The 23,776-nt window shown below is 39.1% G+C and overlaps 1 protein-coding gene across 1 annotated transcript; it reads left to right on the forward strand.

The window, feature by feature from the left end:
- The first annotated feature begins 1,081 nt into the window (after positions 1-1,081).
- CD164 (CD164 molecule) lies at positions 1,082-13,908 on the forward strand. The gene is made up of 6 exons (XM_060114708.1): positions 1,082-1,380; positions 4,246-4,329; positions 5,761-5,832; positions 7,300-7,335; positions 11,542-11,598; positions 13,253-13,908. Exons 1-6 carry the CDS (start codon positions 1,197-1,199, stop codon positions 13,417-13,419), a joined length of 600 nt encoding a protein of 199 aa, XP_059970691.1. The 5' UTR covers positions 1,082-1,196; the 3' UTR covers positions 13,420-13,908.
- Positions 13,909-23,776: the final 9,868 nt, after the last annotated feature.

Genomic DNA, 23,776 nt, shown 5'->3' on the forward strand with positions numbered 1-23,776 from the left:
TTCCATAGAAAAGCAGATCTCAAAAGCAACTGATGTTATTTTATTAGACTAAATGCACGTAATTAAAATTAGATGATAAATACAAATAGCTGAAAACAGCGTTAAATACAGCTTTTATAACCTAAGTTTTACCATTTGATATAAGCATGGCTGCACTTCCGAATATTTTTGAGTTGGGCATCAGATGGCGCTCACCCTTAATAAAAGGCTGAGCAGTGATAGAATATTAACAGGCATTTCGAAATCCGGCCCTGACGCCAAGCAATTGTGCCTTTCGGTCAAGTCACTTTTCTAAGTTTCGGTTTCTTCACCTGTAAAGTGGGGGTGGGAACAGACCAGATGGATTTCCAACCCATAGCGTCTTTGCTTCTTCGACTACAGCGGTGGCACAGACTGGCTGCTGCTACCGCCGGCTGAAATCGCCACGAGATTTAGATAAGTCAGGGTGGGAAGGCGTGACAGAGGTAGACAGTGTGCGTTCCCGGCTGGAAGGCAGGAAACCGCTTTCGGTGTTTCAGCCGCTCACATTACGTGGGCGGCGAAGCAGAAACTCCTTAACCGCGTGGTGCCTCCATTTCCCTGGGGTATCCCAGCACAAGGTTACAGAATTCCAGCAAAATCGACTTTCAAGGAAAAAAGCGCGGGTCCTACGAAGGATACTTATGCAAGCACGTTGGGAACGCGGGAGAACAGTACAAACTTAATTCTTTCTCAACTAAACGCCTGAAAACAACTTCCGCCCAGCGCGTCTCAGGTCTGGAAAGTACCGCCCCGGAGGTCACGTGGGACCAAGCTGGTCTTTCGCGAGGACGCCGTCGCCACATCATGTAGGTTGTTCCATCCAAGCAGGGGGGAAGTCTTCTCTATTGCAGGAACGAGAAAAGCCCAGCCGCGCCCTATGTGGCAACCTGAGGGCAAATAAAAGAGGTTTCTGTTTCTAGGCAGTTTCTTTGCTTGGACAGTACAGTCGCTTTGGGGAAAATCTTCCCTCAGTTTCCTCTCTATTCCTCTGTTCCCCCTCCCGTAGGATTCCAGTTGGTATCGCCGCCTCCCCGCCTCCGCACGCCGCCCTCACGTGACACCTGCGCGCTCCCGCGGGGGGAGCGGGATCCGAGAGGCGGCGCCGCAGGGGACGAAGGAACGGGCGCAACGTTGGGTGTCCTAGCTTTTGCTCCAAGGCCAGCGCGGAGGACGCGATGTCGGGGCTCTTCCGCCCGCTGCTTTTGGCCGCTGGCTGCCTGGCCGCGCTCTGCGTGATGATCGCGGCTGATACCACCACCCTGGCCCCGAACATGACTACACCCTCGGTTCTACCGAACACCACCACGACAGCTCCGGTGCCGGCGCCGACCCTCTCGACGGTCACCACTCCAGCACCAGGTGGGCGCCGGCCCAACGGGCTTTCTGCTCTCGGCCGCCCGTCGGCCCGCCCGCCCGGCCGAGCCGCTCTCCCTGCCGGTGGTGCGCGCGGGGCCGGGGCGGGCCGCGGTCCGGCAACATGGCGGCCCGTCCGAGTCCGGCCGGGGACGGGCCGAGGTGGCCGCGGTTGGGGATCGCCCCGGGGGGAAGGGGCGGCTGAGCCTTGGGGCCGTTGGGCTGTTTCCGACCCAACAGTGTCCTGCCCGCCCGGAGGTGTTGTTTAAAAGTGCCTCGTAATCTCCAGCCTCACTTCAGGCTCCGAAGAGGGGACTTGGCTTTCTTCCGTGGTGGCGGCAGTGAGGTTGATTATGGGGCGAGGCTACCGCCTCCAAAGTTGGCGATGAGACCGAACTCCCTTTCTCTGGGGTTAGTCGTTTGTCCACCCAGGTCTTCTTTTCGAAGGGAGGCTTCTCCCGAAGTTGGCGGAAGAAGGAAAGAGACGCTGCAGACTAATGCTCGCCGGTGTCTCAGCCCTAGGTCTGAAAAAATAAGTCGCTTGGATTTAATTACATCGGTTTTGCGGATAGGTATGAGATATATTTGAGGCTTGAGTATTTAATTAGTTAAAATTTTGCACTCCGTGCTGTGTGCTAAGGAGAAAAAGTACCCATTCGTGTACCTGGTGCTTCGCATATATCTGTTAGTATTTTAGGCTAAACTAGAAGATAAGTGGTGAAACCTAGGAGGTGGATGGAGATAAAGTAACTCCGCCAGAACCGTATGTTTAGCAGATTGTGAGGCTGAGATTGGAACCCAGGTTTGTCGTTCTTCTAAAACTAGATCAGGACCTTTTGTTAAGCTCTGCAGTCGATTTGGAGACTGGTTGAGGCATACACTGAATCTTACAGCAGAAATTGTCAGTGCCGTGACAACACGCGCGAGAGGAGGAAAGATAAATTTTAAATTAAGGTGAAGACCCTCCTTAGATATTTAAAACTTGCAGTCTAGTGTGATTGGTTATCCTAGTTAATATTGGGTAAGGAGTAACTGGCATATAGACCGAAGACTTGAAGTGTAAGAATTTTTACCTTTTCTTTTTTTAGGCCGATCACGTTGTTTTACAATATCTTCTCTAGTTTTTGTATTTTGTAGGAGTCTAATGACATAAATAGTAAAAATGTTATTTGTTAGATTTAGAAAGATGTAATGGTAAAATTCAAACATCTTTTAATGAAGAAAGGAAATTGCAGTACAATGCGGGAGATTCTAATCGCACTGTTTCTAAGATGATAGAGCAGAATTTGTTTTGTTTTCCGCTTATTTGGTAGTTTCCTCCTAGAATTTTTTTGGGGGGGTGGGGTGGGTGGGGTGTGTGTGTGTTTAAAGAGAGGCTTGGAAATATGTTAATTGCATTTGTGTAATTGAAATGAGTGCAGAGGATATGATTTGTGTTTTATGTTAAGTGGTTGGATAAACTGCAGCCTGAAGGGCAGCAAGTTTAGTTTATTGTAAGTGACGTACACTATGCTGCCCAAATACTCATCATCAAGCACAAAAGATTTTAAACAACTAGCATTTTTCATGTGTATACAAATCTCTGAAGAACTTATTTCTACTTTGTGACTCCCTGCCACTCCCCAAAGGGTACGGTATATGTCCCAATCTCTGATAAATATTGAAATGCAATGTGTTTGTGCAGAACTATTTTTTAGGCACGGGGAAAGCAAATGAGAATGTTTTTTGGAGGCATCTAGCTTCTAGGAAAATGTATAGAGCCTAATTCTATAGTCCATTCGTTTGTCCAGACTTTGAATTGTAGTAAGCTGCCTTTGATGTCCTGTCTCAGAGCCATTTGGCTTAAATTATTGACAAAGACCTTGCTAACTTGTTAAATTATGTGACTGTAGCCCCCCTCCAGATGTGTTGTCTCTTATCCTCCCGTCATGGAAAACCCCGGAAAGAGTGGACCATTTATGAATTACCGATCTCAGATTTTTCAGGATAGGCATCATCGGAGCTTGGGTTCAACTTGTAATAAATCTTTATTACTATTAAAAATTCCAGTTCACATCTGATGTTTTGGGGCAGTGATTTCCTTGTGTATAATGTTGGCCTCGTAACAGCCTTTTTTCCAGTATTTTTCTTTTTAAGGAAGAGTCAAGAAACTCTGAGTGTCTGAAATAGTTGCTGTGCAAAAAGGGGTTGTTTAGATAGGTACCAAGAAATATTGAGCGTTCCCACTAGCTTGTGCTTTTTTTCCCCACTTTCTCTTGAGTTGACTTCTGGCTTCATAAGTTTTTTATAATGATAGGAATTTTTTAGTAAGCCACTTTATAATGTTTTTTTTTCTGTGTGTGGTTTTAAAAAAACACGTAAGACCTACCCTCTTAATAGATTTTTAAGTGTACTGTACAGTATTAACTATAAGCACGGAAGATCTCCAGAATTTTTCATCTTGCTTGAAGCTTTATACTCATTGAACAGCAAACCTCCATTTCCCCTCTCCCAGCTCCTGGCAACCACCATTTTACTTTCTGCTTCAGACTTTGACCATTTTAGATACTTTATATAAGTGGAATCATGCAGTATTTGTTCTTCTGTGACTGGCTATTTTCACTTAGCATAATGTCCTCAAGGTTCATCCATGTTGTAGTGTATAACAGGATTTCTTTTTTTTAATGGCTGAATAGTATTCCCTTGTATGTGTATAACATATTTATCCATTCATCTGTGGATGGGTTATACAGTTTTGCCATTTTCTTGAATTAGTAAGTCTGGTACTGTATGTAGTACTTGCTGTTGTTTAAAAATGGTAAATAGTACAAACTCAAAATAAGATACCAATTAATTGATTGTATGTATTTTAACCCCCACTCCTACCCCCAGAAATCTGTGAAAGCCGCAACAACTGTGTTTCCTGTTTTGATGCTAATGCTGCTAACACTACCTGCTTTTGGATAGAATGTAAAGGTAAGAAACTTTGGGATTGCTTTAATTTTGAGAGTTCAGTATTGTTTTGTTCTAACATTTAAAAAATACTGCAAGGTATTCTTGAACACTTGAAACTTATGTAAAACATTTGGGATGGTGTGCACTATCTATTTTGCAAATCAAATACTTTTCCTTTAAACTTTAACCAACTGCTTAATACTCTCCCTAAAATCTTTTGTTGTCTCCTGTGCTCCCCCCTTTAATTTCTTAGACTTGATAATTAAGGCTTGATAGCTTTAAAAGGGAAAAGAAATTTTAGACCTTTGTGGTTAGGTTAAGTGTACTAGTACACTGAAATTAGCTGTGAAAGAAAGCTGTGGGATTTTCCCCTGAAAACTGTTCCCCAGAAAAACGTTTGAGGCATTTATCTTCTGTAGATGTCCTACTAGATGAACTATAAAGAGACCTTATGAAGCATTGTTGGATACTTAGATATGGGAGAATGAGGTGGAAAAAGAGTGACTTTTTTTGTGCTATTGTTAAGTTTTAAAGTTATCTTTAATTTGATTGAGGGATAAAGAGCTAGATGGAGATAGTTTGAAATGCCAATAAGGTTTTTGTTAGAACCACCGGATTACAGCAAAAATTATTCTGTTTTCTTAAGGTAAGATGGTTGCATTTTTTTCTTACCAGTAAAACAATCTCTCAGGTTTTTTTTTTTTTATGTATATAAAGAAAAAGCCAAAGCTACATGTTAAGCTTTTTATTCTTCATTGAAAAATTGAAGAGTTCTGGAGATTATGTCACTACGTAACAAAGTTTAAAAGCCTCTTTTAAAATTAAGGTATTAGCTTAAGTTTGAATTAAATTAACTTCTTTGTTGTATAAGGGTCACTTTTCTTTAGGTGATAAAATGGAATTTAAGAGTGTGCCCCTCCTCTCTTGTATGGCAGAGTTGGCAAGTTTTGGAGATTGAATGCCTGCCTTACTGTAGGATGTGTTGAGGAAGGCTTTCCCTTGCTGGTGTTACAAGTCTTCCCATCCAGGAAAGTGGTTTTAGAAAGTGTAGAAGACTAAAGCAGAGATCTGGAACAGAGATCCCACTGCTGCTGTGGGGCACCTCCCATGTTTACTAAGCCTTTATTAGTTTCTAAGGACTTCTCCCTACTGACCCGGCCCTCTTGTGGATTCTAGCAACCTTCCTGGTATAGTACCACATTTCTGAGATATACGTGTTTCTGACTTATCTGTTCAGTATATTCATGTGGATTTTAAAAGGATGTTTGGAGAGATCCTGTGTAATATGTCTAAAACAAGGGGAAAAAGATAATAACAAAGTATTTTGTTTATCTGTGGACTTCTAGAGAGTTTATACCTGAGTTCGATTTTTGGAAGCAACTCTGGAGCATAGTAACAAAGTCAAAGATAATGTGAATAATTGATGCTCTTCCCGTCCCCTTCCAATAACAGGTAAAAGCTACTGTTCAGATAATTCAACAGTTAGTGATTGCAAGGTGGTGAACAGCACGGAATTCTGTACTGGTAAGTATTCACATTGGCGTCTGGGAAAAGTGGCCACAAAGAGGTAAGGAAGATCATTGCCTCCGGAAGCCTTATTTCAATATTTGGTTTAAAGCATTTCCATAATTCTAATCTCATTACAAACTTGGATCTGAATAGTATATTCATATTGATTGCTGAAAGGACAGTGTTCTGAAGCTTGATTTAGTCATTTGCTGGTACATGCTGTGGAGTGCTGTAGGTACAGATATCTCCTCCTCTATGTTTTTTTTTTATAACTCTACCAGATACTCACTGTATTTTACACCCTCTCTTTATTTGCATTTTACAGGCCTGGACAACCTTGTTCTGGCACTTTCTTGATTATGGTACTGGTGATGATCACAGTCTGGATCATAGTTTGTGCTGTGGTTAAATGAATCCTCTCTGTATTCCTCCATTTTCTGTACTTTGGTTTGGGAAACCTGATTATTTAACCTTTACTCTGCCCAGGAAATAGTTTTTAAAAATTCCTAGATGAAAACTGATTTTTCTAACAAGATTATAAATTAATTGGAAAGTCAAACTCCTAATTTGGTGTGTAGATAATAAATAGAATAAAATAGTTTTCTGGAGTGTGTCAGTAACCTTGAAAGACTACCTGTAACTGTTTAATTTTGGTAGGGGTTTCCCCATTCCTCTCCCCTCCCCCCATCCCAACTTGAACTTTGTAACTGAGAGTTTCATTAGTATGAGATCAGTTATACCCAATGTAGAGTCCATAATATGGTTTAGGTGGTAAATGAACAAACAGTTTTAATATTTATTTTAATGTGTGTGTACCTGTGATTTTATGATAATATTGTTTAGAAGTAAGATTAAGTATAGAATTTTAAAATACATTGAAGAAAAACTAAATAAGTAATTCTACTCATTTGATGATGTATCAGTTAGAATTAGTTTTGGCTATCAAGGACATAAAACCCCAAATTAAAATGGTTTAATTGATAGATTAATTTGGTTCTCATGTAAAGGAAATCTGGGTTTCAGTGCAGCTAGAGGGCTAGAGAGGCATCTCTACAACCATTAGAAACCCAGGCTCCTTCTAGGTTTTTACTGTGTCATTCCTCAGAAATGGCTTTGACCTTATTCTCCAAGGTGAATGCTTATGTTCCAGCCATCAAAATGGTTTTCCTGCCAACAGGAAGAGGAAGGGGAAGTAAAAGACCTCTACCTTACAGATACTTACTAGCAGTTGCACATGGCTACCTAGCTGCAGGGGAGGCTAAGAAATGTCTTTGCATGGGAGGGTGTCACTAAAAATTGGTGCTATTTCTAAAGAAGGGAAGGCCAGTATTGGGACAGAGCAACTATCCACTCCATATGTGGCACTTAAATGAAAACATTGTAAGAGTGGTACTCAGATGACTGCAGGTTGGGAAATAGTGTTACAGATGGTGATATCTTAGACAGCTTTGAATTACATGTCTGTTTGTTTTTTTTAAATAGCGCCCACTGCCACACCATTGCCAACCAATTCGACAGGTAATACAAGATACTTGACTCTTTTCCCCCTTCTTTGAAGGCTTTTAAGCTTTTTTTGATGAATAACTTTAGTAGTTAAATATCTAAAAATCATTAGTATGATTTTAAAAATGAGTAGACATAGTCTTGGACTACAGTAATTACATTAATGTGTACTATTTGTGACAGTGAAGCATAACTATAGTGTTTCACTTTCATTGAATTTGAGCAGATTTGCCATAGCTTTGTACGTTGAGTCTGCAAACAGTTTTTTGTGCATTTTGTGGAACTCTAAGGAAATATAGAAGCCTAAAGGAAATTAATTCTCATCATCCACAGGTACACCAAAAGGTTTTCAGTTCTTCCAGACTTTGCTCTGTGTGTATCTAAATGAATATACTTATTAGGAAATTGGATGATATGCCCGTGCAGGTTTGAATTGTTCTCCCTCTTACTGCACACGTTGTTGTATGCACTTTACCCATCTGCTCTTGGTTGGTTAGGTCATCTTTCATTCTTCATGCAGTGAATATCTTATAGGAAAGTATTGGCTATCATCTCTGGTAGGATTGATTCAAACAGCATTCTGTGTCAGAGGATATGATTATCTTAAGACTCTTAATATTGATTGCTTTCCAGAAAGATATGCTTTTCATTCCTATCAACAACTGGAAAGTTTTTTACCACATCTTCAACAGCATTAAATAATATCTCCTTGTAAAAATCTTTACCAATTTGATAGTAAGAGTAAATAATTTAAAAACATCTTCTCCAGGACAAGTACTAGGCTAGAAGACAGGGATATAGGAACACAAGTAAGATAGTATTTTGTCTATTGTAGGAACTATGAAAGGTCGGGAAGCACAGTGTGTTGGGGGGTTTGTAGGAAGGTGTGTGTGTTGAGTAATATGTGGTGACAGCTTCCTGGAGATGTTGACTGAGTCTTGAAATTACACTGGTAAAATCTGAGGGGAACTTCCCAAGTGGAGCAGGCTGGTTAGCTCATATGAAGGAGAGGTAAAAGAGTATAATAAAGTCAGGGAATTGGCATTTGGAGTGTCCAGTACAAGGCGAGAACAAGTTAAGCTGGACAGTCAACAGGTCAAGAGCCAGATTGGGAAGTGCCATTGTATACTTTGCTGGTGGGTTTGAAGCATGATGAGATTTGCATTTTAATAAAATAACTTTAACTGTGTAGAGAGGTGATTGGAAAGAGGCAAGAGTGAACACAGATGAGATACGCTGTTGCAGTAATTCTAGAGAACTAATAGTGGAGTTGCAGATGTATGCAAATTGGCTTAGGAAGTAGAAAGGAAAGCACTTGATGATTGAGGTGATGGGAGAACTCTTTGCTACACATACAGATAAGTTAACCAGTGTAGGCAGTGGTAGAGTCCACTGGAGCAACTTTGAGAGAAAACAGGGCTTGAGGACCAAGCTCTTGGGAATAGTAATGTCTAAGAGGTGGGAAGAGGACTGGATAGGAAACTGAGTAGGGATGGGCAGAGCAGTAAGCCCAGAGACGTGTGCCTAAGAAAACCTGTGTTTGTGTGTTTATGTGTTTTAAGTGTAGTTTTTCAGAGGAAAAAGTAGCCAAATGGTATAACAAGGCTAAGAACCCATTTTCAAAGACTTTGGCAGTGTTGAGCTAGCTTGTACCGGCTTCTGCTGGCACAGCTCATCCCACCTGTACCCTCAGTGATGCTACGTTGGCAGCTTGAATTAATGGCTACAATGGGAGTAGTCACTCCATGGAAATCTGCAAATTCTACAGAAAGTATTTTGGAGAGCAAACAGTGGTGTGCTCATAAAACTACCAGAAGTCATTGACAAGGAGGATGTGTTAAAAGTTGATGAAGGGCTTCCCTGGTGGCGCAGTGGTTGAGAGTCCGCCTGCCGATGCAGGGGACACGGGTTCATGCCCCGATCCCGGAAGATCCCACATGCCGCGGAGCGGCTGGGCCCGCGAGCCATGGCCGCGGAGCCTGTGTGTCCGGAGCCTGTGCTCCGCAACGGGAGAGGCCACAGCAGTGAGAGGCCCGCGTACAGCAAAAAAAAAAAAAAAAAAAAAAAAAGTTGATGAAAGCAGAGATACTGAAAGAATATGGATTTCCAGAAGGTAGGATATGAACAGAGAGGGGCAGAAGAGGAAATAGTTTCCCCAAAACTATTGTGGGTTGCTTTTCATTTCTTCCTTACGAATCTTGATGTAGTTCTACTTGCTCCACACTGGGTTCCCCTGTGATCTCCTTGAGTGTCTTTTGTTTTCTCTCTTTGGTTCTGTGAAGTGGAAGGAAGTCAGGGCTTGCTTGCAGAAAATGTATCAGTTGAGTGGTAATTAGTGGTTGAAGAGCAGCCTTTTTATGGTCTCTTTCCATGTCAGCTGCTGAAGAGAGTAAGTGAGAAATAAAGGAACTGTTAAAGAAACAGTGCAAGGAGAATCTGATTTATGTAGATAGGCTTTCAGGGGGGTTAATTATATAGTCTTCCACCAGTACAAATAATAATAAGTATTATAAACATAAAAATATTTATAGGTAACATAATATCTTACAGTAGAATGACTGAATTATATTAGAAATACAGTGGAAAATATATTAAGTAGAAAACAAACTGTGTTAAGTAGTTCCAGTACAATTTTATTTTTTTGTTGTATACATGTCTAGAAAAATGTCTAGCAGGAAGTAACATGTTTCTCAGAATGATAGAATCACTTAAATGCTTCTACTGTATTTTCTAAATTTTCTATCACCAGCAGCAGCTTTTATAACCTATGAATTATTTTTTTAAATGAAAGGAACATAGGGTAGGTTAACAAGGTATTCCCTAAGTAGTGCCTGATTTTGAAAATTTTACCAGTGTAATACTTTGGTTAAAAGTAAAAATATGTAGATGTTTTGCCTATTTCAAAAAATGAATTATTTTTTTAAAAGTGAGGGCAACTTCTACAAACACCCAAAAATTAAACCTCATAGCTCTGCCTTCATTGATTATGTAGTGGGCTTCTAGTGCTTCAGAGATTTAAACCAGTGCAGATTTCAAAATAAAAAAAAAAAAAAAATATATATATATATATATATATATTTTTTTTTTTTTTTACCATGTTCAGAGAGTGGTAGTGAGAAACAAATAGCAAATTTGCAAATTTTTTCCCCTAATGTTGTCAGACAAAATTAGTATTTTAAGATTGAAAAGAATTTGATATATGTTTATGAAGTGTATTTTTTGTTTCACAGAATGTATAAGCAACAAAAACTTTGAAGGGATTATGAGTCTTAAAATAACCATACCGTCTAATCTAGGAATTCTGTATAAGAATCAGTCCTATCAGCGATGAGATCAAATATTGCCCTGTAAGATGTTCATAGCATGCAGAAATGAAAGATGACCTAACTGTCCAACCAAGAGCTGGACCGTGGTGCTTACAGTTAGAAAGGGGTACAAATAAATGTGTGTGAACATATCATAGCGTTTACTAATATCTATTAGTAGTATCGATACTATCAGAAGTCTCAGTATAGTGCTTTAGTTCCTAAAATGTTTTTACGTTCAAACTGATTCTTCCCATGAGTGCATTTCTTTAGAGACACTCATGCAGTATGGTAGACGAGAGCTTACCCTTGGGCTCTTAACATCATTTAGATGGGGAATGGCCCCAGGGCACCTGTTCTTTTACATAAAATTTTTGGGAACACAGCCATGTCCATTCATTTGCTTGTTGTCTTTGACTGCTGGTGCATTACACAGTGCACAAAGTCTAAAATATTTACTGTCTGCCTCATTAAGAAAAGTTTGCCAAGCCCTTGAAATGAAGAAGATAAGCAAATCTTGATCTTGTATTTGTTTCTTACCATGACGTATTAAGTTAATAGTTATTGTCTTGGAATCAAGATTATTGGGAAAGAACTTGTAGTTCCCTCACCTAAATACTAATTCTTGCCCTTCTGTGTGTCTTTTTGCAACTTTATCCAGGTGTAGACATAAATTTTTATACTTAGATATGTACATAGATGTTAACATAGATAGAATTTTTTGATTGCTTAATGTTTTAAAATACACTTCAAAGCTAATATTTTGGATGCATAGATATGTTAGTGAACCATTAACTGAGATTTGGCCTTTATTCTCTAAAAAATTTGAAAGCATGTTGAAGTGGTAGTAGTGTTTCTAAAAGATGCTAGATAATTGAGAAATTTAAACTTTTAATACATTTTGTTTACATTCCAGCTAAAACCACAACTCCGCCTTCCCCTTCTACAGCTTCCACCACAGCTACTACATCAGGTAATTGAGGTTTTTTTAAACTAACAGTGAGGTAGGATGTGTGTGCTGTGTTGCCTTTTACTATTTCTGCTATCACTGTCCAGTTTTATTCATGAATAGTTATGAACTGAAATTCATCTCTTGTATTTGGAGGACCAAGATAGTAGGCTGTTAAAGCAATAATGATAGGTTTGCTGAGAGTCCTCTTCTGGATTTTTAAAGTGTAATCACATTTGGCATGACATGTTAGAATTAAATGGTAATGGTTTTCCAAAACCCTTTTAGTACAACCTGTAGGTGAAATCTAATTTCTTATAACTTAAAAATTAAATACTGATTATTGTTAGGGATTCGTTGTGTGCTGTATTAGACCATGGCAATTTGAGTGAAGGTAATATAGCCATCCTTTTTGCTGTGAAGGGTCTAAAAAACCAAGATCACTACCAAATGTGCACCTCATTCATATTTCTTACCATTTCTTATATTCCTTTATAACCTTTGATAGTGTGTGTGAAAATTAACTTTTTATTAGTTAGTGAGTTGACATGTTATTAACTAAATCACATTTAGGTTATGCCACAGGGCATTTTAGGTACACAGGTTAGGAACCCTTCCCTCCAGCCATATTTATAATACTGTTTTGATTCTCATGAATATTTTATGGTTTTTTTGATCCTTTTGGTTTCATTCTTGTGCTACCTTTCTCTAAATTGCAGCGAAGCCATTCTGTCTTCACAAGAAGAAATACAGAACTGTTGTAATTAATTTTAAAGCTGGCCAACTTATATAGCCACAGGAACCAGTGTTTATTTGCTATTCCAGTTAAGAAAATAAAATTTATTTTAAATATAAAATTGTTGGGACTTCCCTGGTGGTCCAGTGGTTGAGTCCAAGCTTCCACTGCAGGGGGCGTGGGTTGGATCCCTGGTCAGGGAACTAAGATCCTATGTGCCGCGTGGCACAGCCAAAAATTTTAAAAAAAAGAAAGAAATTGCTTTTTGTTAAAGTGGATGGTGCTCCACTTGAAACATTTTAGTCTCTGAAAAGGAATTTTTGTTTTGTTTCTTTTTGAAACATTTTACTGCCTGAACAGGAATTTAAATTTTTGTTCTTTGTTTCCTTTGGTAATACTTTTTCATTATAAAATTTGCAGAGTAAAATTTAAATGTCTTTAATAGTGAGTTCTGCTTGTTAGAATTACAAATTGCAGATTTATAAGATTATAATTGTAGATTATTAAGATTATTTTTGTAATTTGAAAAACTAATCAAATTTATATTTACCTTATATATTTGGTAAAATGCAAAAGTTGGATAAATTTTAAACACAAATATTAATATTTACTCTAGCAATTAACTAAAATATGTAGTCTGAAGAAACCAAGTTTTAAAAGTGTTTGACATGTTCCCAGGGCATAATGTGCCAGGAGAATCATTTTTGTCATTTTCATATTTGAAATTATATAGCAGCATTGACCGTTTGATGTTGCTGGATAGAATGAAGAACGGGATTGATAAATGGTCGTCTTCCTCAATTAGGAAGCTGTAAAGAGTTGACACAAGAGGAGATACTTTATAGAATTTAACACATGGCAAAAAAGAAGCTCAGGTGAGTCTTGAAATTATCATAGAGAATCAGACTTATTAAGTGTTATTTCTTTCATCTCATTTAACAGGTACAACTAATACCACTTTAACTCCGACTTCACATCCTGGGCGGAAGTCTACGTTTGATGCAGCCAGTTTCATTGGAGGAATTGTCCTTGTCTTGGGTGTGCAGGCTGTAATTTTCTTTCTCTATAAATTCTGCAAATCTAAAGAACGAAACTACCACACTCTGTAAACAGACCTGCTAAATTTAACAAGGACTGGTGTGTAACTCACTGAAACCAAAATATTATCTTTCAAGACATCCCACATGGAAGACGCTATTCTAGGATCTTTAATTTTTCAAGGATGCATATAGGAGCATCGCCCTTGAAGAAAAATCAGTGAAATCTATTTGCTCAACGGGAATATGTAAAATATTCTGCATGAATCCTTGTGGCTGTCTTCTTTTATTTTAAATGGCTGCTGCTGTGGGATTATGTTCTCTCTTCTTGACATGCCAAATGTAACTCTGTAAGTGATGGAAAACATTGTCCTGCGCAGACAACCTCATGACTCTTTTGGCAATTTAAATGTAGTCATTTTAAAGCCTGAAAGCTGCATTTTTTCATCCTAACTCAGGATGTAGTTTAGTGACCAGAATTGAGAAGAATGTGCCAAATGAGCATCTATCAGGTGGATTTTGGGCTATCATTGCAAAAGTGGAATAAATTTATAAATTTAATATCCTTAGAGTAAAATTTTGTGCTTGATAAGTTATTTTTTCTACATTAGAAAAAAGATGCCACACAGAGAATTACATTCCAGATTTAAGGAAATGAATGGAAAGGATACAAAACATTAAAGTGTAGCAGGTTATTGTTCATACTTGTAAAGCACCTTATATCGTTGAGAAAGAACAGTGCCTTAAAAGACAGACTGAAAGGTAGACTGTAACTTAAAATGTTGGTGATTTGTTCTTTCACATTAATGAAGGGAAAGGTTGGTCTGAGGATGTAACTGTTGATGTGAGCAGTAGTAAACCTGCTTTTAGATACCATACTGTTAGTATTTAATTGAAAACTTACCTACTTTATTTCAAGCCTGAGTAGCTTAAAGGATGTTATACAAAGTCAAAAGCCTTCATCTATTGAATCTCCCAACATTTTGCTTATGGCTGTTAGAAAGTATAGAGATAAAGTTGATTTAATTATATTTTCCTTTGTACTTCAAAAAATTATCCTAACACTGTTGTACCTTAAAAGGATTTCCACGAAGCTTTCTGGAAAAGTAACTTCTGTAAGGCAAGAAAGAAAGAAGTTGTTTTAGAGTCATTTATTAACTCTTCAAATGAGACAATCATTTTAAGTTTTGAGACAGCAAACGTGAGCAGTGTAATTTCAGAAAAAAATTTTAGTTGATCAGATTACTGTAGATTTTTAATGATGATTGCCCTGGATAAACAGGTTGTACTTTTTTTCTCCTTTTCCATCCTTTCTTCTTCTCGGTTTCAATTGCTATAGTATAAGCATGCATACTTTTATTTCTTTAGCTTCCTTATGAAGCACTAGTTTTTTCAGGTTTAGAGGGATACTTCTTCCCTTCCTTTGACACATTGGATTAGTTCAGAGGCTTGTATCAGTTTAAAATGAGCTTTTGCTTTTCTAGGTCGTTAAGGTTTTTTGTTTTAGTTTCTTTAGCCTATAGTGGCTGTGTTTAGCACTTGGTTTTCAATATTTTATAGTAAGAAATGACAAGTTGCTTTGGTCCATTTCATAAGCCAAAATTCCTTACATTTAGATAATTAAAGGTTCTTAAAATGAAGATTTACTGTTTCTTCTTGCTGGTACAGCTAAAGTTTGTTTTACTTGCACATTGGTACATATACCTAATGTTTTCAAGTGCCTTGTTTAAAATCTCTGGCTTCAAATGTTTTTGGGGAAAGGTAGGCTTACCTCACATTTTTGTTTCACCCAGTAGTAATATTTTAGGTACCTCACAAAAAATTTTATTATGGTGCCATGGCTATTAGTTTTTAGTGAGTGCTTTAAGATACAAGATTTAGTTGAAAATATACAGAATTTCCATTCTCCCAAAGTGGTAAAAATTAGCTACAATGGTATAATTGTCATTTACCTAGATAGGAATACCTTGCCACACATTAATGTTAACACTATAGCTACTTTTGTGAAAATATAGCTGATGAAGCCTCTCATCTTCTGTAATTTTGAATACTGCTCTAACAATCATAATATGGAATTAGATTTTACAAAAAGAGCTCTTACAACAGAACTCACAGGCTTTTCCCCTCTTCGTTTAGCAGTTTAGTATCTTGGGCCATTAATAATTTTTGGGTTCTTTTTAATCCAGAAGGTATATAGAAACCTTTTCAGATTTTTCATCTGATTTGTTCATGCAGATTGTAGTTCTATTAAAATCCCTTATTTTACCTTACAGATATTTGTTGCACAGACACTGCTGTATTTACAAGTTTCTATTTCAGTTCATTAAAAACTGCAAAACCAATCTGTATCATGTACCAAACTGATTTTAAATAAATCTACATGTTTGTTGGATTAGTCTGCTCTTTTTTATTAACTAAAGTATGTTTTTATATTTTGATTATGAAGTTTAATGCTAGTGAGTTTAGCTTAGTCTGTTGGGGGATGGCTTGTCTCAGTTTTTCATTGCTCCTGAAGACTAGCAGATAGATAGTAACTAAGGGATGTATTCATCAGTGGAGAACAGAGCCTTAGAAATGATAGTTGGAGGGAGGACTTGGTATGCCTGTGGGATTGACATGCAAGTTGATCTTCCTCAAATCATTAGAAATCATCTACTTATGTGCTAGTTAAGCAAGTATTTATGAGAATAACATCTGTTGTTAGATATCTGAAAGCTTGTTTGTGACTTTCTGCCTTATTCAGATTGCATATAAAGTAAAATTGGGTTTCTGTTCAGAGTCTTTGGTATAAATATCTAGGACAAAGCCACATGTTGGTATGTGAAATCTGGTTCTTTAGGCCCATGTTTGGGGCAACATTATATTCTATATTAAACCACAGAAATTGGACTAAGAAGAAAATAAATACTCACCTATCAGCCTTAAAACCCAGAAGAGTGGCTTAAAGGTTCCCCAGAACATTGCTAGAGACAAATTGTTATTTTGATAAGAATGGTGTTCACAATAGGGTTTTTTTTCCTTTTTTTTTTTTTTAATGATAATGAAAAGTCCTGTGTATTTCCCCATGTAGTTACCATCCCTGTGCTCTTCCTTAATTTGTGTAGATAACCTGTTGCTGGTGGTATCTACCTTCTGCCTAAAGGATGTCCTTTAACCTTGAACATTTCTAGTTTTGATGGTACAGGTATTGATGAATTCTTCCAGTTTTTGTGTGTCTGCTTTAGTTTTTGAAAGACGTTTTCATTGGATATAGAATTCTAGGTTGACATTTTTGCTTTTAGCCCTTTAATGATGTTGATCTAACATCTTCTCACATGCATCGTGTCCTATGAGAAATCTCATCTTTATCTTTTGTTCCTCAGTACATGGTTTTTTTTCCCTCTTAAAGATTTTTCTCCTTATCACTCATTTTGAGCATTTTGATTGTGATGTGCTATGCTGTAGTTTTCTTTGTTTCTTGTGGTTGAAGTTTGTTGAGTTTCTTGGGTCTATGGTTCTTCATCACATTTGGAAAACTTGCAGCTATTTCGTCAGGTATCTTTTTCTGTCCTTTCCATTCTTTGTGTTGGGGACTCTAATTACACAGAGGCTGCTAGAAGGTGACTTACAGTTTACCCATGCACTGTTGAGGTTTTTAAAAAAATCTTTTTCTGTTTCATGTCAGATTATTACCATCTTCAAGTTCACTAACAACTTCTGCTATGTCTAATCTGTTGTTAATCTTACCCAGTGTGTTTTTCATTTCAGGTGTTGTCACTTTTAAAAGTTCAATTTGGGTGTTTTTCATGTTTCTACATGTTCCATCTTTACTTTTTGAACATGTAACAGTTTTTAACATCTGGGTCAGTTTCTGTTCATTGACTTTTTTTTTCCCCCTCATTATGGGTCATATTTTCCTACTTCTTTGTAGGCTTGGTAATTTTTTATTGCATGCCAGACATAAATTTTAACTTGTTGGATGCCGGTTATATTTGTTCTGTGACATAGTTGAAAACTATGAAAACAGTTGGATCCAACTTGGAAACAGTTGGATCCTTTCAGGTCTTGCTTTTAAGCTTTGTTAGGTGAGACCAGAGCATTTGTTCTAGGGCTAATTGTTCCCCAGTTCTGTGTACGTAGTGCCCCCTGGATTAAGAGGCTCTCTGGTCTGGGCTAGTGGAAACAGCCTCTATTCCTAGACTTGTGTGCATTCCAGGTACTGTTTCCTCTAAACCTTTCCCCAGCCTTGGGTAGTTTCCTCATGTATATGTGCTGAACAATACATTGCTGAATACTTGAGGGGAGGGTTGCCCTCTGCAAATCTCTGGAGTTCCACTTTGTGTAGTTCTCTCCTCCCTGGTCCTCTGCCCTGGGAACTCCATCTCCCTTCGTCTCCCTTAACTTTCAGCTCCATCTCCTCAACTCAGGAAGTCCACTGAGCTCTACCTGGTTGTTTCCTTCCTGCATCATGGCTTAGAAATTCAAGGCAGTAATCTGGGTTGGTGGTTTTCTTTCCATCAGGGATCACTATCCTTTGCAAAGTCCAATGCATTGAAAACCACTGTTTAATGTGTTTTGTCTAGTTTTTCATTTGTTTCAGGGTATATCCAGTCTCTTATTTCATCTTGGCCAGAAGAAAAAATTCAAGATAGGACTTTAGTCTTAATTTTTAATTATTTAAGTAATAAATACATATTTTTTTTTCTTGAACTATTACAGGTGAAGTCTGCTTTGACCATCCCTAGCCCCTTCCCCTTCCTTGCCCTCCTCCACTTTCCAGAGGTAATTACTAGAATTGGTTTGGTGTTAAACTCTTCCCCTCAGCAATTTATATACACGTAACTAAATGTACCCTTAAAAAAATATATGCTGTGGATTTTTATTTTAACATTATCCTGCAACTTTTTTCCACTCATTAGCTATACCAAATTCTTAAATTCTCTGTTGGTATATGTAGTGTGAATATTGTAAGTACCTACCTATTGAAGCACAATTAGGTTGTTTGTAATTTGTAGTTTTTTTTTTTTGTTGTTGTTTTTTTTTTTTGCTGTACGCGGGCCTCTCACTGCTGTGGCCTCTCCCGTTGCGGAGCACAGGCTCCGGACACACAGGCTCCGCGGCCATGGCTCGCGGGCCCAGCCGCTCCGCGGCATGTGGGATCTTCCGGGATCGGGGCACGAACCCGTGTCCCCTGCATCGGCAGGCGGACTCTCAACCACTGCGCCACCAGGGAAGCCCTGTAATTTGTAGTTTTTACTGTTTTCTAAAGAATATCTTTGTACCTGTCACCTTGTTTATGTATGAATATTTCTCTAGAGTAAACATGGAGAAGTGGACAGCTACGTCACAGGGTTTCCACTTTAAAAATTTTAACACACTGAGATTGCCTTCCAGTCCCCACCAGCAGATATCAGAATGTTTTCTGTATCCTTACCACTTGATATTGGCAAAGTTAAATTTTAATAGTCCGGTAAGTAGAATGATTTATTTGGTTACTATAATTAATTTGTACTTCCTCTGTGAATTGCCTGTTTTTCTATTGTCTTAACATTTTGTAGATTTTTTAATCTTAAAATATGCTTGCTGGGTGCTAACCCATGGTCAGTGGACTTTCTTCAATCACTATTTTCAAGTCTTTGATTTTGGTGTCTGTTTCAGCAGGAGACAGAAGCCACATAATATGAACAGGAAGATTTGACAGAAAAGTATTAACTATAGGAGTAGATTGGAGTGATGGGGCATATTATCTGTAATATTTTAAGAAATAAAAATCTGCAAAGCAGTAAAGAGAACTCTAAAGAATACAGAAAATAGCAAATCTAGGGAATAGCCACTATCTATGTTCCTTGTGGCTGAATTCCAGAAATCAAGATACAGCCGTGGCTCTTGGGATGAAGCGTGTGACAGCTGTAAATCCCTTGGCAGTGGTGCCAGGGAAGCTATCCATGAGGAGATACTACACCAGTGGCAGGTCTGTGAAGTCATCCAACGGGGTGCAGGGTAAGGTGACACTGTACTGCTAAGCTATATGCACTGCTAGAGCTGGGCACTGTTAAGAGTCTACCCAGAACCAGGAAGAGGAATCCCTCCAGTACCTTCTACTGACAGAACATGCCACCTAGCAAAAAAGTATTCATATGGCCCAGCTCCATTTTCACCATAATGATGGAGCAGGCAACAAGGGGGTAGATTCAAAGCCCTTGTTTCTAAATTTATGAACTTCCACTATATATTCGATATTTCTTTTGCCCTTTGTCAGAACCTCGGTCAGGGTTCTTCACCTGGTGGAGTGACCCAAATATTCATTACCAAAGGTTCTGAATCCTCTAATTGTCCTACCTGTTTTGGTCACTGTCGTTTTTCGTTAACCTTTTCTGTTTCTCAGGCACCCAGAGAATCCCCTGTGTTCCAGATATAGTCCTTGCCTCAATTATGTACCAGCAATACAACCTCCCTTTGGTAATCAGAATTGATCATTCCAGCCAGCGTAGTAAGACCTTTTGCTGCCTATTGGTTTAGCGGCAAAAGAATCCTGGCCAAGCGGCAGTCTCATCTTAGATCCGTAGGCCCATTGTTGTGTCCCTAGTTGAAGCATCCCTTGGAAACTAAGACCTCCAAACCAGCACAGTTCCAGGTTGCTGGGATGAGAAGTATAATCGTGAGAGGAGCCACTGCCTTTGCCACCCCTTGATCTTGGACCCATATACTCCATCTCAAGCCAGATGCTACCTTTAAGACAGAATTCCATCCTTGCAGGGTGGTGTCTCCCAACTGTTACACACGAATACTCAGCTGTTCCACCTTTCAATTAGACCAGCCACTTCTGGGTGTTGGGGTATGTTAATTTCATGAGCTCACTGCAGCATTTCCTTTATTGTGAAATTGTTTCCTTGGTTAGAAGAAATGCTATAGGAAACGCCATGATGGTGGGTAAGGCATTCTGTGAGTACATGACATGGGTCAGATGGTAATGATGAAAGAAGCATTATGGACAGGAAGGCAATCCATGTCCAGAATCCATGTCTATTTTAGTGAAGTTGAATCTCTGCCCCATCTATGATAGAAGGGGTCCAAATCAAACTGCCACCAGGTGGATGACTATCACCCATGGGATTGGTGCCGTACTGTGGCCTTAGTATCGGTCTCAGCTCTTGACAGATTAGGCACTTGTCAGTAGTGCATGCCAGCCTTAGGAAGGGGACATCTATGTTGAGCCCATTCAAAGCCTCTGGCCATGCTACCAATGCTATATTGTTCATGGGCACAGTGAGCGAGCACTGGGGTAGCTGGGGAATGAGGCTGACTGACACCCACAGAGTACATTATGTTTTGTCCACTGGATTAATAAGAGCCTCCTCTGCTGTGGATGACCTTTACTGGACATTGACATGGGACACAAATATCTTCACAGTGTGTGACCATTCCCAGGTCCATCCACATACCTCTTCCCAGACTTCCTTATCACCAGACTTTCAATCCTGTTTCCTCCTAGTCCTTGGATAACCGAACCATCAGCCCATGAATCAGTATCGATCTGTAGCTGTCGTCATTTCTCATTCAGACATAGTAGACAACCAAATATATTCTCAGACTTCTGCTCACAGGGAGGATTTTATTTCACCATTGTCCTTCAGGTCCACCCCTGGTGCTGCAGATGTCCACTTTTGGGTGGAACCAACAATATGCAGACCTATCTATAAAGCAGGCTTGATTTTGTTTTGTTATTTTCTTTTTTGGCCAGCTAGTTGTTAGAGCACCTCAGGTCAGAGGTATGGATTGAGAGAGAAGAGGCAATGGGAGTTGATACTGAGTCTGAGCCACGTGTTTAAGGACACTGTTTTTATCTTGCAGACCAGCTCAAGCAAGCTAAGTCTATTGTATACCATTTCCATTGATGATAGATTGCTGCTGTGCATGCTCACGTTTATGGCTAAGTGGGTCCTACAACACCCAAATCATGATGGGAAGCTCAGGCTACATAATCACCTAATCTCCCTTGGTTAGACATTCAGTCTGTACCGAGGTGCAAAAGGAGAATAGTTATCTTCAGAAGAGGGCAAAGATTTGCTCCAAAATCCTAGGGGTCTGCCCTGTGATTCTCCTATTGGTGCTTGACAGAAGCTCCATGCTGTGTCCCTATATGCCTGGACACTTAGTATCATTGGCTCTGTTGGATCATATGACCTAAATGGCAGAGCAGCTTATACTTTACCTCAAATTCACAACAGGGCCTTCGTGAGTGATTTCCTACTCAAAATTGGTAGTCTTACGGGTGACTCTAGGTTGGTTGAAGTAGCACACTCAAATATATGTTTGCCTTTAAAATCCAAAAAGGCCTACTTAGCATCATACCTCTTTTTTCATGGTAACATACTGTGAGATGAAGCAATATGTCTTTAATCTTGGGGGTTCATCATGCTCTAAGCCCCAAGAAACTTTGTTGCAGTTAAGTTTTGTAGGATTTATCTTTCACCCTCTAGTTCTTAAGAGTCTTACTAAGGCACCTAAGTACTTACTACTTCCTGCTCATCGTATCCAATCAGCATAATTTTGTCAATGTAGTGGATCAGTGTGATGTTTGTGGAATATCATGATGCTCTAGGTCTCTATGAACTATATCATGACAGAGCAGGAGAACTGATGAAGTCTTGAGGCAAGAATTTGAAGGTATACTGTGGCCCTTCCAGGTAAAAGCAAACTGCCTCTTGTGTTCCTTGCAATTTGATATGGAGCATTATAAAGGCATTATAACAGCATAACAAGTGCCAAGGGCATACTCATTTGCCCCAGTAAAGATACTGCATCTGGGATAGCAGCTGCAATTGGAATCACTACCTGGTTAAGCTGTGAACCTGATAGTCCCTAGTCATTTTCTAAGATCCATCTGTTTTTTGCACAGGCCAAAGTGGTGTGTTAAGTGGTGATGTTAAAGTATCACCACCCTCACTTTCAAGTCTTTGATGATGGCATTAATCTCTGCAATTTCCCCAGAGTTATTGCTTCTAGTTTTCTTGATAGAAAGGGGAAGTTCCAGGGGCTTTTCATTACCCCTTCCTACAATAATGAGCCTTTAACTAATGGGTCAGAGAATAATATTGGAATCCTTTCAGTTGCTAATTATGTCTAGTCCAATTATATACATTCAGGAAGTAGGGAAATAACCACACTGGACCAAGTGGGTCTACTGTAATTTGGACCTGAGCTAAGCTTCTATCACCTCACTGTAAGCCTTCATTTTGACTGGTGAGCCATAGTGGTGTTTTGGGCTCCCAGGAATTAGAATTAATTGAGGTAGAATTAATTTAGAGATAGTACCTAGTAAATGCCAAATGGTCTAGATTTTTTTTTCCCTCTCATGAACAGTCACTCTAGCAAATAATTATAGATACATAGGAAAATAGAGGAAGATTTATGGTATGTACCTTCAAGGGGATCTATCCTGTAGTTAAGGGGCCCTGGTCTGTGAATTGACTTAGGTCTGGAATCTGGATGAGAGGCTGTAACTCTTCATTGTGCCTATTCAAGTCAGGTTTTGGCTACCAGAGTTTTTCCTGTGTAGATCAAGCAATATTCTATGAATAGTTGGCTGCCCATAGGATTTCGTTCATGTAGATGCATCAACCACCAAAGATCTCTGTGTGCCAAGGCATTTTGACTACTCATATGTCCCTGCTGCCCTTTCTGATAGATGTCCCACCTTGTCTTGGCAGTTGGCTTCTGCTACTCTGGAAATGCATCATCACCACTGAAATGAGAGAGCCCATTTCAACAGCAATGAGAAACAACAAGATTGTAAATTCAACTATCTTTGTAATTTAGCATTTTGCACAATTAAACTTTGTGCTTGACTTTTAGTAGTATTATCCTCCTAACTACAAGAAATAAGAGATTTAAAAAGGCTACTATCGAAGCTCTCTGGTTCTCAGGGCCATGATTTGAGCTAGGAATTAAAGGACCTGAGCTTGTCATTTTCTTCCCTAAGTGCTGAAGTGCATTAAAAAAACTCCATCCCACACCACAGTCTTTATGGTCATCATTACTGCCATGAGAGTCAATGTAGGAGCACTTTAGGTTCCCAAGGTAGTGCTTCAGCAGGTACTTCATCACAGTCTACAAGAGGTGGTAGCTCGGTTAATTGTCATTCCACTGCATGCAAAGGATTACACGCAGCCTTCCATTTCCCCTTAGCAAGGAGCTTGGCATTGTGTTCAAGCCCAAGGATGTAACCAAACAAGTCCCCAAACCCCATCTTTGTGGGTCTGTCTCCTAGGACCACTCCGTTACTGGTATCAGTTCTATATTGGTCGTGGGCCATTTAGGTGACAGAAAACACATGGAAATCAAACGGGGAAAGTTTAATATAAAGAATTATTTAACAAGGGATTGAAGTAATGGGGGGATTGGCTGGTAAGCAATAAAGAGAGCTCTAAAGAATATAGGAGGGCTTCCC

Source organism: Mesoplodon densirostris, chromosome 12, assembly GCF_025265405.1.
Source record: "Mesoplodon densirostris isolate mMesDen1 chromosome 12, mMesDen1 primary haplotype, whole genome shotgun sequence".
In the NCBI taxonomy this organism is placed as follows: Eukaryota; Metazoa; Chordata; class Mammalia; order Artiodactyla; family Ziphiidae; genus Mesoplodon; species Mesoplodon densirostris.